Source organism: Gavialis gangeticus, unplaced genomic scaffold (genome assembly GCF_001723915.1).
Source record: "Gavialis gangeticus isolate Ggan-Ray unplaced genomic scaffold, GavGan_comp1, whole genome shotgun sequence".
In the NCBI taxonomy this organism is placed as follows: domain Eukaryota; kingdom Metazoa; phylum Chordata; order Crocodylia; family Gavialidae; genus Gavialis; species Gavialis gangeticus.
This window is the reverse complement of record NW_017729031.1, coordinates 2,270,488-2,284,669: the sequence shown is the minus strand read 5'-3', so window position 1 is coordinate 2,284,669 and position 14,182 is coordinate 2,270,488. Positions and strand designations below refer to the sequence as shown.

Below are 14,182 nucleotides of genomic sequence, written 5' to 3'. Positions count from 1 at the left end.
GATGGCCTCTTTAATAAACTTTTCTAAGATCTTCCCCGGGATAGAAGTCAGGCTGATAGGCCTATAGTTAGCTGGATCCACTTTTATCCCCTTCTTGAACAAAGATAGGCACCCCATTGGTTGTCTATCTTGAAAATAGGCGCCACATTGGTCTTCTTCCAGTCTATGGGCACTACACCACAGCGCCAGGAGTTTTCAAAGATCTGTGCCAGGGGCTGGGCTATGATGCTCGACAGGTCCTTGAAGTACCCTGTGTAGACTGTCAGGGCCGGCTGACTTGAAGGTATCCAGCGTTTCAAGGTGTTCCTTCATGAGGTCGGCATTAATGGAGGGCAGGAGATCTCCCTCACCCGGACCTCCCTGTCCCGGAGTAGGCATGGGCGTCCCATGGGACTGATGAAAGACCGACGCAAAGTACCCATTTAATAGTTGACTTTTTCCTGGGCGTCAGGTGTCAGTTGCCCCATCTGGTTCAGCAGGGGTCCAATGTTGCCCTTGTTTTTCCTCTGGCTCCCCACATATCTGAAAAAGGACTTTTTGTTGTCCTTGATGCTCGAAGCTAGTTGGAGTTCAGTTGCAGCCTTGGCTTTCCTGGTTTGCTCCCTGCAGGACCGGACCAGTGCAGAATAATCCTCCTTGGAGGTGAATCCCATCCTCCATCCTTTGTAGGCCTTTCTTTTTAGCCTCAGGAGGTCTGCTAGATCCCTGGAGAGCCAGGGGGGCTGCTGTGCCCTCTTGCTGCCTTTCCTCCGAGATGGAATAGACTTAGCTTGTGCATTGAGGATCGCTCCCTTGAGGAGCAACCACTCTTCTTGAACTCCCCTCTCCCTGGGGTCGTGGTCCCTTAGGGCCTCACTGACAAGCCTCCTGAGCTTGTCAAAGTCAGCTTTCCTGAAGTCAAGGACTTCCGTGTTGCTGACTGACTTGCCAGCTTTACGGCGGATGGTGAAGGTGATCAGCTCATGGTCGCTGTCACCCAGCTTCCCATCAATCACTAGGTCGCTGATTAGGTCATCCCCAGTAGCCAGTACCAGGTCAAGCAGCGCTTTACCTCTCATTGGCCCATAGATTTCTTGAGTCAGGTAGAGGTCATCCATGCATGAGAGAAAGCTTTGTGACCTCAGATTTTGCTGAGTGATCCTCCCACGAGATGTTCAGGTAATTGAAGTCACCCATGACAACCATGGTCCTGGAGCATGCGGCCTCAGCCAGTTCCCGGGCAAACACCTGGTCAAGCTCTTGACTTTGGGTGGGAGGTCTGTAGTAGACTCCTACCATTGTGTCCCCTGTGCCATGTTTCCCACAGATTTTAACCCAGAGGGTCATCCACCCTGGTCGCCAATATCAGCTTGTAGGGACGTGTAGCTTTCCTTAACATAGAGCGCTACACCCCCGCCCCTTTTATCTACACAATCCCTCCAGTCATGGGTGGAGTCTCACCAGGTCTCCGTTATCCCTATGATGTCATAATTATTTGCATTGGGCAAGAGGACGAGCTCCTCCTGCTTGTTCCCCAAGCTCCTGGCATTTGTGTACAAGCAGGCAAGTGTCCCCTTGGGGGTTCTTGTCTTGGCCACAGATTGTACCAGGGCTGGGGCAGGGGTGGGCTCCCTTAAGTGCCTTGGCCTGCTGACTTTGCAAGGGTTACTCAGTGGGCCAGCAGTAGTGGTAGCCCCACCCCCCCAGCAGGCTTAGTTTAAAGATAAAACACTTCATCATGGGACAAAGTGCAATTGTTCAAACATCCACATCCATTGTTCCTGGACAAACCCTGGAAAGGTTGACAGGATAAGAAGTGCTAACAGTTCATCTTGGGACATCTCTAAGTGTGTCCCAGAACAGTTATCCCAGAATTGCACTAATCAATCAATAGCAGAAATATGGAACTACATTCAGCCACTCACTAAACCCTTACTGTGTACATGCCAATCCTGGAACATTTCTGTCCTGGGACAAATATAGGCACAACTTGTTCTGGGACAAATGTAACATTTATTCCAAGCCCTAGAGATTTTCATTTTGGGCTTGTTAAAGAAAGAAATTAGTTTCATATTCAATCCAAATGGACAACTTTTTCTGTATTCCTCCCAAAAATAAAGGTATCTAAGACCACGGGCAGGCTTTCAGGTGCAGTACTAAGAATTTCTGGGAAATTCATATTGTGTTGGGAAAATGTTGAGAAGGAGCACACAAGCCCCTGGCCAGACAGCTGTATGGACACCTCAGAGGCAAGCTGTCCAGCCAGGAGGCAATAGGGAGCTGCTCCGTGGCTGTCCCCACCAAGGGGGAAGGCTGTCAAGAAACCATTGGCAGCAATCTAACTGCTCTCCCCATCTCCAACTTCTGAACAACCCTAGGGAGCCCTTGAGACTGTTCAAAAGGTGGGGGGACATTGGAACTGCCACTTGTGCAGTCCCAGAGTGCCCCAGGGTTGCTCAAATGACCATGGCAACAAGGTCCCCACAGGGCTCCCCGACACTGGGTGGGCCATCAGGGAGACACTGTTCTCCCTCCCTCCCTCTGACTGTGAGATATTGAACAGGTGTCACACATGGCACTAGGAAACAGGAAAATTGTTTTTAAAGAGCGAACTGCTTGTGGTGGAATCGCTAGGTTTCATGGAGTTGAAGCACAAGATTTCATGCCATGGAACTGCCTATCCATACCCTAAGAAAGTTAGGTTTCTAAATCATATTCAAATTCAGCGGAAGCTGGGCGCCTAATTCCCTTGGCTAAGTACAGACATTCAAAAACCCCAAGCCTGTGACATAGCCAGACACCGGCCATGACAGTGCCTCAGCAAAGGGAAGGTGAGGAGGGATTAAACTCCCCTGTCTCCCCTCTGCCCCATAGGTATGGGGACCCCACAAATGGAGTCTGCCTGGCTTTCCGTGCCGCTGGCCACTTGTACGGCAGGGGGTGCAGCCAGAGCCCGCTGGTATGGCCCCTGCCATCCACCTGCCTTGCTTGGGGCTGGGGCTAGGGGGTTAAGCCAGGCCAGCCCACAGGCACTGCTGAGGGCAGGTGTGGAGGTTGCCAAGCTGGGCTGGGCCGCAAGGGCAGGGTCCTTCCCAGACAGCTGCGGCTCAGGATGGGGCCACAGGAGTTGTGCACCCAGGCTGCTCCCAGTTCCCTGCACCCAGCTCCCTGCACCCAGCTCCTGAGCTGTCATGGAGATGCAGTGCTTACAAAGAATCTGTCACTCATGATGCAGTTGGTCCCACTCAGCCCCGGGCAAGGCAGACAGATAGCAGGGCTGGCCTGGGATGTGCCACGGGAGCAGGGCCATTCCCAGCCAGCTGCGGCTCCATGACAGCCCAGCCCAGCCAAGCCTGGGTACAAGGAACCAGGAACAATCCAGGTGCCCAGCTCCTGCAGGTCCAGCCTGAGCCACAGCCAGCTGAAAAGGGCCCTTTTCCTGCAGCCCAGCCCAGGCTGGCCCCTCCATGCCCACCTTTAGCAGTGCCTGTGGGCTGGCCCAGCTCAGCCCCCCCAGCCCCAAGCAAGGTGGGCACATGGCGGGCACATACCATCCTGCTCTGGTCACGCCCCCTGACCCTACCACTCAAGGTCAAGGTCAGCAGAGACCCTGACTGGGGCTGCTCCAGTCCAGCCAGGTAGACCTCAGCTGTGGTTCCCCAGGGCGAAAGGGGAGAGAAGGGGGAATAAACCCACGCCATGCCAGCTTAGGGGGCCATGCTGGCTGGCATCTGGCCATGCTCCTGCCCCTGTTCCAGCTAGAGAGTAGAAGGGCAGAACCAACCCAGCTCTCTGAAGCAGACAGGACAGCCCAGCCCCAGACTGAAAAGCATGCTGGGATACTGGGGGACTCTGATTTAACTTAAACAAGGAAGGTCTGGGACACAAGTTCCATAATCTGGTTTAACCCAAATCAGTTAAGTCTGATATCACATTAAATTAGGTTTATCTTAAACCAATTTCAGCCATTTTGAAACTGGTTTATGTGCACTGAACTTCTGTTCTGTTACAGGTTTAAACCAGTTTCTGATCACTTAAACCAGTTAATCTGTACCTTCTGTCCCTAGCCCTTCAGTGGGTTTGAAATTCCCCACCTCATCAAGTATAAGTCAATATACTTAAAAAAAAATCCCTTTTACCTCACAACTTTGCCACTGGTTTGGAATATTTGGCCTAAGTTTTTGTTCACAAACTGCCCTTCTCATGTCTTCTACTGAAGGATCAGAAGGCACAACATCATAAAAAGGCAACTGGTACTCCTCAACAAGTCCTGCAAGAGAAATGTTGTGCAGCTGAAGTGCATAGGTGAAACGAAAGCGGATGCTCCAAAATAACTTTGATTATGCTTCTCACTGACAAAAGAACTCTTTCTAATATGTAACTGTGAATGTATTCATCAATACTTGTTACTCCAGATAGTGTCTACTGCTATTATTACTTTTTAGTGTACAAATCAATATACAATCAAATAGTCACAGCACTGGATAATGTAAATGGACTTGCAGCAAAGTTATGTTCTATTGCCACTAAGATTTGGCTAAAATTGTTATAGGAAAAGCTTCTTGAACTAGAACATATTTAAATATTTAAAAAACCTCTTCAACCTGAAGCTCTGCTACAATGTTTTGCTATTAGTACAGCTACCAAAAATGTGGTTTCAGTGCCCTGAAACTATTTGCAGAAAAAACAAAAATTCCAAGTTCAGTTTCATCTGAACCAATTTTCTGGGTTTTGTTGGCTTTTTGTTTGGCAGCTGCACCAAAGCAATCAATTATTCATATAGCTCTAGTCAAAACACTGTATAATTTTGAAAAAATACAGATACCAAACTTGATCTTAGCCTACAAGAGGCCAAGAAGCAAACTCGCACAACCCCACAGCTCATTCAAATCTTCCTATGTTATGGTCGCCATCTTATTTCTTTCCCACACTCTAATGATATGTACAGAGACCTCCTCTCTTCTTTGATATAAGGAAATGCCAAAAGAAGCCTCTTCCTTTGTATTGTTTGCCCTTTTTCTAAGGTTCCTAGATGAAGCAACAAGGCCATTTCTTCCTGCAACAGGCTGTCATGGGAGGGCTCCCAGAAGATAAATTGGAAAGGCAAGGAAGCAAAGAATAAAACAGGATAAAGTAGCTGTGGGCAATGATTTCTAACTTCCATGTTTTCAATTCTAAGGCAGACCAAAGGTTAGCCTTCCTGGACTGGCTAACTTTGGCTCCTGAAAGTCCCATCAAATTTGCTGATGCACAACTGAAGTTGGACATGTTACTGAACAGGCAGATGTCCTAGTTTCTTCCTAGTCTGATAATCAGGAGAAGCGAAAACTACTTAATGTGATAAAATAGGTTTCTCTGTGTTGCCTGGGGAGAATGACTGTACAGATGGGCCCAAAGCAGGTGGTATGTTGACAATTAATGAGTCTTTTTGCATTACAGACGTCTCTTTCTAGAGCCTGTGCTATTCTTGTAAGTCATCTGGTGCCAGCACTGACGACACAGGTTTGCTGCGTGACAAAGACAAGAGGTTGTTAGGGCACATGGTAGAACTTTACTATTGCTCTGCCCAACAATGCCAGTGCAGTCTCCTACTTTCTAGAACAGGATGCGGATCGGATCTTAAAATAGTGTAAAGGCAGATCCCAGCAAGCAGAATAGGGCCACAGAGTAAAGAAATTTTTCCTCTGTGCCATGTTGGTATCACTAGCCTTACATGCTGTTGAAGAATTAGTGGTTTTCTTCCTAGAGGCCTTAATAGCTTTGCCTAGTAGAAACACACTGATCTTTGCCCTTGTGTTCAGGTGGCCTCTCCTAACACCTGGCTTCAGTGCTGGATGTATTAGTCTTGGCTTTAGTGCAAATAGCAGTTCTGTAGCAGGATAGATCTACACCTGCGGGACTGATGCACAGAGCAATGTCAACTCCTGCTGTCCCAACTGAGGTGGCTGCCCTGGGAGCTCAAGGAGGCACAGGGCACATCCACATTTCCTTTTGAGGAAATCACTGCAAGTCATGCAGCACTCCTGCTTCCATATCCAATCTTCATAATTCAGAGTGGCAAAAAAGAAAAGAAAAAGCACATATACTGAAACAGCATGTTCCTTTAAATTCTTTTTTTTTTAATCAAATCTGAGTTGGGGAAGGTGGGGAGAGGGGAGGGGAAGAGACCAGAAATTTTACCTCCAATTGAGCATCTTCGTGATATCTCCCAGTACACCAGACCAAGAGAGTATATGTCTGCATGCTTGAAAGATTCAAAGATATTTATGTTCATTACATCATCAAGTATTTCAGGAGCCATGTACCTTTAAAAAAATAAAGATACATATACAAACACATATACCAAGTATGTCAGTTGACAAGTTATTACTAAGATCCTAGTATCTGGCATGGGGGTATTCGGAAACAATATGTCGGATTGCCTTAATTACTTGCCATCACTTTTACTGAAATTGATTAGTAGTGCTCAACTGCCATGGCCCACATGAAACCAGTCCGTGGGGCTCCCCACAGGTCCACAAATTCGGTGGTGAGGGAGCAATTAACTCAGCCACCACTCCTGCTGCTGAATTTACAGACTTGTGGAGAACCCTACAGGCTGGATGACATGACCCCAAGGTCCAGATTTTACTGGCACGTTGCGGTCGCTCTGCAGCTGGATCCAATACATGGAGTCAGGTCAGCATGTGGGATCAAGTCGCAAATACATCTAGCCAGTGCATGGGGTCACTGCAGACATATCTGGTGTACAGGGCCAAGCTGGAGTCCTCAGTAACACATATGAACTGCCCTGCTGCTCTGCCTCTACATTGGATCCAGCCTGCAGAATAACCCCACCCGTGGGAGCCGGCCCACAGATCAGCCTTGTGCCATTCATCTGGCCCACGAGGTGAGAAGTTTGGGCACCACTGGCCTTGACAATCGATTTCTATCTCCATTTAGGACACGAGAACACAAAGTTACTAAGGGTGGGAGGACCCACAGCATGTCAGCTGTTCCAGAATAACTGTCTGTATATGCTCCTGGTCTTTCTTCACCGAAGGGCAAGGTAGGGCAGGTTAGCTTTCATCTACCCCAAGGCAAGTGCGTACATATGCAGTAAGTACAGAGCAGCTGACAGGCTGTGAAACCCTACCCTCCTTTACCTTCCCGTAATTTGCTTGCATTTCATGTACCCATACCCTCACTTATTTGATCTGCATTCAAATATATTACTTAGATTCTGAAAAGTCCTAAAAAGGGCCATTTTGACCACATCTGACTATACATTGCACCAATCTAAGAAGTTTGTTTGATGAAAGATTCAAGAATCACCATTTGAGTTGAACCATGCTCTTTGATCCAACCTTTAATAATAGGTCGGGATACCCTATATATATTTTTCTGTAAATAAAGTTTAGCTTGGGTTATTTATTCAAGATGTTCATCTAAAGGCTAAATGTTTTGTGTGACCAATATTTGTGTGTGCCAACACCATAGTCATATAATATACTGCTTCCCCTGCTCCTCCTACAGAGTAATTAAGCTTGCTAAACTTTTGATTAATATTGTAATAATTTTCTGATTTTTTTTATTTTCTCTCTTAAAAATCTTGCACTGAAAAGCTAAGGATAAATTGCTTTTAAAGACTGGCTTAAGTAATGGAGGCAGGTTCATTTCTCAATGTATGAGGGCATTGTTAAGGAGTATGAAAGGCCAAGGCTTGTGGCACAATATGTGTGAAGGCTAGTGTAAAGTATGAAGCTCCCTCAATCTGGTTTGCAAAGAGGTATGAAAAACGGGACTCCTTTTGGAATCAGAAAAGGGAACGGGGAATTTTTCCCTCCTTGTTCAAATTCTAAGATCCTTTTGGTAAAGCATAGCAAGCACCTTAACCTATGAAGTGAAAAGATCTGCTTGAAACAAGCAGAGAGTTCGACTGTCACTTGTATACATCTTTTTGAGTGTGGTGACCCAAAAAAACAGAGACTGAAGAGACACAGTTTTTAACTTGCAAGATTAAGTCAAACAAAAGTCTTCCTATGATGAAAATTTTTTTGGTTTTGCTTAATAACCAAACAAATGCAGGGCCCAGATAGCTACTTCAGCTGAAGAGTTTCATTCCATCTCCATTTATATTTGATCTTGAGGTTTTATTTACTAATAAAGTTTCCCCTACAAGACAAACTGGATTGTATTTAATGACATTAGTGGGCCAAAAGTACTACTGAAACTGAAAGAGAAGTAAAATGTATCCTGATCTCAGTAAAGACTGAGTGAGGAAGAAAGGCAGCAGCTCAGCATGCAGTCAAGGTCGGGAAGGAATTCCCAAATTCTTTTCAAAGAATGTCAGCAGCTGGCTGCTGTCACTCTAGGCCAGTGGTTCTTGAACTTTTTAGATTCAGTTTGAATTCCTATTTGAAATGTCTGGTTTTATCATGCAACAGGTTTACCGTGGCACCCCAGATGAGAATCACTGTTCTAGACAGAACTAGGACCTAGAGCCACGCTTAAGGATTTTATTAACATCTAGATATTTAACATCAATGGATACATAGGCAAACCAGAAGCAGCCAACTTGTTATCTAACATCTGAATGTATAAGCAGGATCATTGTCTATTACGTGGTTGCTCTCTCTTTAAATTCAGAGACATCCCATATAATTTTATGGCCAAGGGAAGGTTTGAGACAATCTCCTTACATGGCTACCTTTGCCCTCTATTGCCATACTGAATTTGAAAGAGCCCTGGCCTTTCATCTTCCTGAACAATTCCCTCATACAATGCCCAGATTTAGGATCTGGATCTGTCCTGTCAAAAGAGTCCAAGCAGAGCTTGAAAGGAAAGCCTGAGAGTGGAAGAAAAGGAATGCTCCTACTTCATACAGTACTTGAAAACTGCACAGAAGTGGAAAAGCCTGAACTCCCTCTGGTGATTCTCCCTAATATCTTTCTTTATCAAATGCATCAAAGCTCTTACCTCTTTGTTCCCACTCTAGGATTCAGAGGTATGTCAATTGTGTTCAATACAGAATCATGCTTAACAGCCAGCCCCAAGTCTCCAATGGCACAGGTTTCATTTTTTTTCACCAGGATGTTTTTGGATTTCATATCTCTGTGTGCAATAGCTGGTTTGCCTGATAACACCACCAAAAACAACAACAGAAGAAAACACCCAGCCATTATAATGAATGTTAATATGGAGAAAAAAAATAAATAAATAACACCCCCTCCCAAAATAAAACAGCCTTGTTGCCATTTTCCTTCTAAGTTTACCACAAATTAGATTCAGCCTGCCATTACTCACCACAGACATACAATAAAAGCTTCTTTCATCCAGACATTCCTTTTACACTTAAATCATATTTCAGGCCACAACGTTTCACATAATCCACACTCCTACTCTATTCAGGCATGCAATAACCCGGTACATGTCACTGGTATCCTAGTGTTTGAATAGATAAGTACTAACACTAGTCAACAGTAGACAGACAGACTCCACTGAGCATATTCAAACACTTCAGGCACACTAAAGCAAGCTTGACCTAAATTTTACAGCATTCTCCTGTGGCACTCCTATTCATCAGACTGGAGACGTGGCAGCTTCAGCTAAATAAACCTTTCATTGAAAACATAATTAAAATGATAATTAACACAATCAATTCAATACTTGTATTGTTTGATATTAAGTTATATTTGTTTTATGTTACTCCTGGTTTATTTTCAATGTACTATAGAACTGTACTCAAGAATAGTAATAACTGGATGGTTTGGCAGTTGACTGCATCATAAGCTCAGCTGAGAATGTTATGTGCTTTTCTTTCCATTTATATGAGCATTGGGAGACAAGTGAATAATGTTTTAAGTATCGCTTTAAAATAAGTACTAATGAATCAAGCTCTTTATCAAAGAAAGCATTAGTGTATCTTGTAGCTAATAGACATTTATGGAAATATCACCTACATTTTCCTCTCATCTTTTTTTAAAGAATATATTATAGAAAAATAAATACCTTGTGTACCAACTATTTCCATGTGAAGATGTGCTAGGCCACTGGCTATTGAAAGTGCCAGTTTAATCATCCCATCTATTGTCACAGTATTTCTGTTTAAATAATCAAACAAGGAGCCTTGGTCATGATATTCAGACACAAGCCAAAGCTGAGTCCAAGTTCCATTATCTACCAAAAGAAAAAAATGTTATTGAACTTTATGTACAAATTAGTTTAAAAAATTAGCAAGACAGAATCAGTCATGTCAAGGTGAAGTGAATATTTTAAATACCAGTTTAACTATATACATTTTGCTCCCTACCATAGGGATGTTTTGAATGCCCAGTTTTAAGTGGACCACCATATCAACTAAAGAAGGCTGTCTTGCATTATGCATCTGGAAAGCTACACAAGATAAAAATAATCACAATACTAATATATTCATAGCCAGCATTTCAAACTTTTTCAGCACTCACCAACCAAACAGGGAACAATGGGAACAATTTTGAATATAAAAGAATAAGCTGTGCTCTGTTTTCCTCATAGCAGTTGATGTCAGTACCAATAACCGAAGCAGCACAGGAAGTGCTTCATTGTTCTGCAGCTTCTGCAAGATCATGATCAAATCCTACAGTCTCTGACAGGTGGAAAACCAGACCTAGGTCTAAACAGAACCTAAAAAGGTCCAAGTATGGAAATCCTGAATTTCAAACATTCCCATGCCATTTTTCTTGGTATGAAATTACATATGGAAATTGATCTAATGCAACAGCATTAGCTCTGGGGAGTATAAAACAGTAATGCAGATTGATTATCACGTTAGGAACAGGAAAAAGCCTTTCAGTATTATTTTACCAGATATCTTCAGATTGACAAACTGCCTAATACTGACAAGACTCATGTAAGCCTTAACTAGGGTTGCCATTTGTCCGGTTTTATACAGGAGAGTCCAGTTTTCTGGTCCTCTATCAATACGATACCGGATGCCTTTATGTCCTCTATTTTTCAATGCTCACCAAATGCAACTGTCCTCTATTCTTTAGGTACCTCGGTGGCCACCCTAGTCTTGACACAAGACACCAAGGCCTATGCTCTGCACTGGGTGGCATACCGGCAGATCCCTACACCTGTGAGGAGCTCCACACAAAAGACATTTCCTTGCCCTGCAGGTCACGGCAGAACCTCAGCAAAGGAATTTGATATCACAGTCAAAGTGACCATTATCCACTTGAACTTTACTAATTATTCCTTCAAACTGTTGCACTCACATCTCTGTGCTTTTGCAAAACAGGGGGGGAAAAATCAAGTTCCTCGGGCTGCCACGTGACAGGAAAAATACTGAACAGAACTAGTTAGAAAATTTATGATAGAACATTCTTCTTTGAGTAAATGATTTGTTGAGGTTAAACAAAAACCTTTCTTCAACAGCTCTGCAACCACCCAGGTTCCTTTGGAGCCCAGTAAGTGAGCTGCCCCAGAGGTGGGACTCCTGGGTCCCCAGCAGCAGAACCAGCAGGCGGTCCTGAACTGGGGCTCCCGGGACGGCCACACTCCGCAGCTCTTCCAGAGCCAGCTTAACAGAAGTTTGGTTCCTTTCAACTCCCAAACTCCCCAGAACCCAGCCCAGCAGGCTGTTCAGATTCCCAGCCTGTCCTTCCCCTGTCATTATCAAGACAGGGGTTTCCCTAATGCCACCCTCCTGCGATACGCCTGGAAGCTTCCTTCCTTCCAAAAGCAGTGCTGGAGGACATGGAGACATGGGACAGTTGGAAGGGGCAACACTGGTATGTTCCTAAAAATGAATACTCCCTTCCACAAGAAATCCCAAGGTTCAAAGTTTTGTTCCAGCTGCGAGTGAAACAGAACCTTGAAGGCTGAGAATTTCCCAGTAGACAGATGGGGTTTTTCAGCCAACTTTCATTGTCAAAAGATGTCTGGAAAGATTATATACCCTTGTTATCAGCAGCAATAAAACCCAGGATATTTTCGTGTCTCAGCATAATTGTTTGATAGATTTCCGCCTCACGAAACCAAGACCTTTCATCCCTTGAAGAGAAGATTTTTACAGCAACATCTTCCCCGCACCATTTTCCACGCCAGACTTCACCAAATCGACCTTTTCCTACTATTTCCTGAAGAACAATAGTCCTTGCAATTGTTCTTTGCACTAGCAGAGGTAAACCTAATAAAGAAGAATAAGGATGCTTTGTTTAAAAAAATGTACTAGAAGTTATTCAGTCAGATTAAAAATAAATTGTTGTGATTACATGGTCTTACAACCAAAAACAAAAACTCACCACCATGCCCACAGACATGCACACAATTTTCTGAGACTATTCTTTCAATTCTATTTGACAGATTAAGGCACTACTCTGAACTGTAAACATTACGGCAGAACAAAATATCATTACACGTAATTTTTAAAAGCCCCCATATTCAATGGCATAACTGAGTGAAAGAGAAGGAAGGGACCAATTTGGGCAACTGTCCTAGGCTGTGCCCCAGTGTTACCCATACCATAGCCAGATTCTTGTGGACACTGCCTTAGAACAACACAGAACTCATTACCAAACCAGGGCTAATGAGCAAACATCTGAAACAGGGTTGTATATCTTGTTTAATTGGTTCTGTTAACAGGGTAATAGAAAGCTGGCTCATGAAATAAGCTTAACCAAGAAAATACAATGTAGCTCAAGACACTTAAACCTGACACATCTACAAAAGGATATTAAGGTGGAAAAAGGCTGAGCTGCATGGGAAGTTTTACATGAGAAATTGTTCCAGCACACAAAAGAGATTTCTTAAGCAAAGACTGATGTGAAAAATCCACAATAAGCTACAGTAATTCTGAGATGAACAAAAATGTTTCATTACACAAAGAATGAAATATGTCTGCATTATAAAATATCCTCTGAAACATATTCACATTGTCACTATTACTAATGATTTTTTTACTTCTATTACAGTGAGAGCAGACAGGTATAAGGATAAGTAAGTCTTCCTCCAATCTATCCAGAAGCTCACAAACTGCAGCAGCACTGAACTAAATCATTTGGCTCAAAGGTCAGACTAAGGCTGTGGGAGTAAAGGCTCTGCTAGCAAAGAAAGAAGAAATCATATTTAGAGGTAAACTGAACCTTCAGTTTTCTAATGAAATAGTTTCAACTTATTTCCTTTTCATGAAGGTATTGTGTACTTGGGTACTGAGAAATATTGGAATAAGTACAATCAATATCCCTTCTACTTTAAAAAAAAAATTTTAAACACCCCCCTGGAAGGGAGGAGGGAGGGAGGGAATTAAACACGTTAAAGAGAGCCCTCAAATGTTAGAAATAATAAAATTAAGATTGCCTGTGTAAATTTAATTTGCCCCCAGGGTTTTTCTGGTCTTTAACTACATGATCACAAACTCATTTTCCACAGCTTTCTGCACCACTCAGTGCACAAGAGAGATGCCACTCATGTTATGAGCAGCTGTTCAGTATTTGTTCTTTTTCCATCGTACAACAGGGGAGCTCCAGACCTTTACTGCACACTGTTCTAACCATTCTCTAAAAACAGAATTATTTATTTCTTTATGGACTTTTCTGTGATGCTTATCACTAGACTACCTGATAAACCAGTATTTTCAGGGAATTTAGCAAATTATAGCACTTTATACAATGCTCAAAGCAAAGCCCCCACTGACTTCAATCCCAGGTGTACTTAAAAAAGAGCAAACCCTGCAGAATCAAAAGTCAGTTGGGGCCAGCTGGCCCCGCTGGAATTTCCTGGCTTCTCTAGTTAATAGAACACAGTGGAACGATTTAACTAGCATGACATCTGGCCACCTCTGATTCCCCTGCCTGAATGATCAGGTATGTGCCTGAATTCACAATACAGCCAAATGGAGCAAGCCCAGGATCTCAAGGTGGCCACCCAGAAAAATGAATAAAACGCAATTAGTGACCACCTGTGAAAAATGTGGCCTATGTAATTTGCCTAGAACTACACAGGAACCTAGTGGCAGAGGCAGGGACAGAATTCAACTCTACAGGGCAGCCTTCAATTGCCTTAACTACAAGACAGGCAACAATTTGGGGGGGTGATAACTTTTATTGCATCAACTGCATGGCTGAGGTAGACATAAGCAAGCTTTCAGGTAGCACAGTATACTGTCTCAGGCTTCTGGGAGAGAAGCAGACAGAGCAGAGCTGAATAGCAGATGGAACAAAAAGTTGTGTAAAACCCCATA

The 14,182-nt window shown here is 43.7% G+C and overlaps 1 protein-coding gene across 1 annotated transcript in view; it reads right to left on the bottom strand.

Annotated features, from left to right (window-relative positions):
- Positions 1–14,182, bottom strand: part of ACVR1C (activin A receptor type 1C) — an 88,116-nt gene that overhangs the window by 3,024 nt on the left and 70,910 nt on the right. The window contains exons 3-7 of the mRNA XM_019522382.1: positions 11,900–12,130; positions 9,970–10,137; positions 8,938–9,094; positions 6,160–6,284; positions 4,119–4,249 (exon numbers count right to left, since the gene is read on the bottom strand). Coding sequence (XP_019377927.1) covers positions 4,119–4,249; positions 6,160–6,284; positions 8,938–9,094; positions 9,970–10,137; positions 11,900–12,130 — 812 coding nt within the window. The remainder of the gene's footprint in view (positions 1–4,118; positions 4,250–6,159; positions 6,285–8,937; positions 9,095–9,969; positions 10,138–11,899; positions 12,131–14,182) is intronic.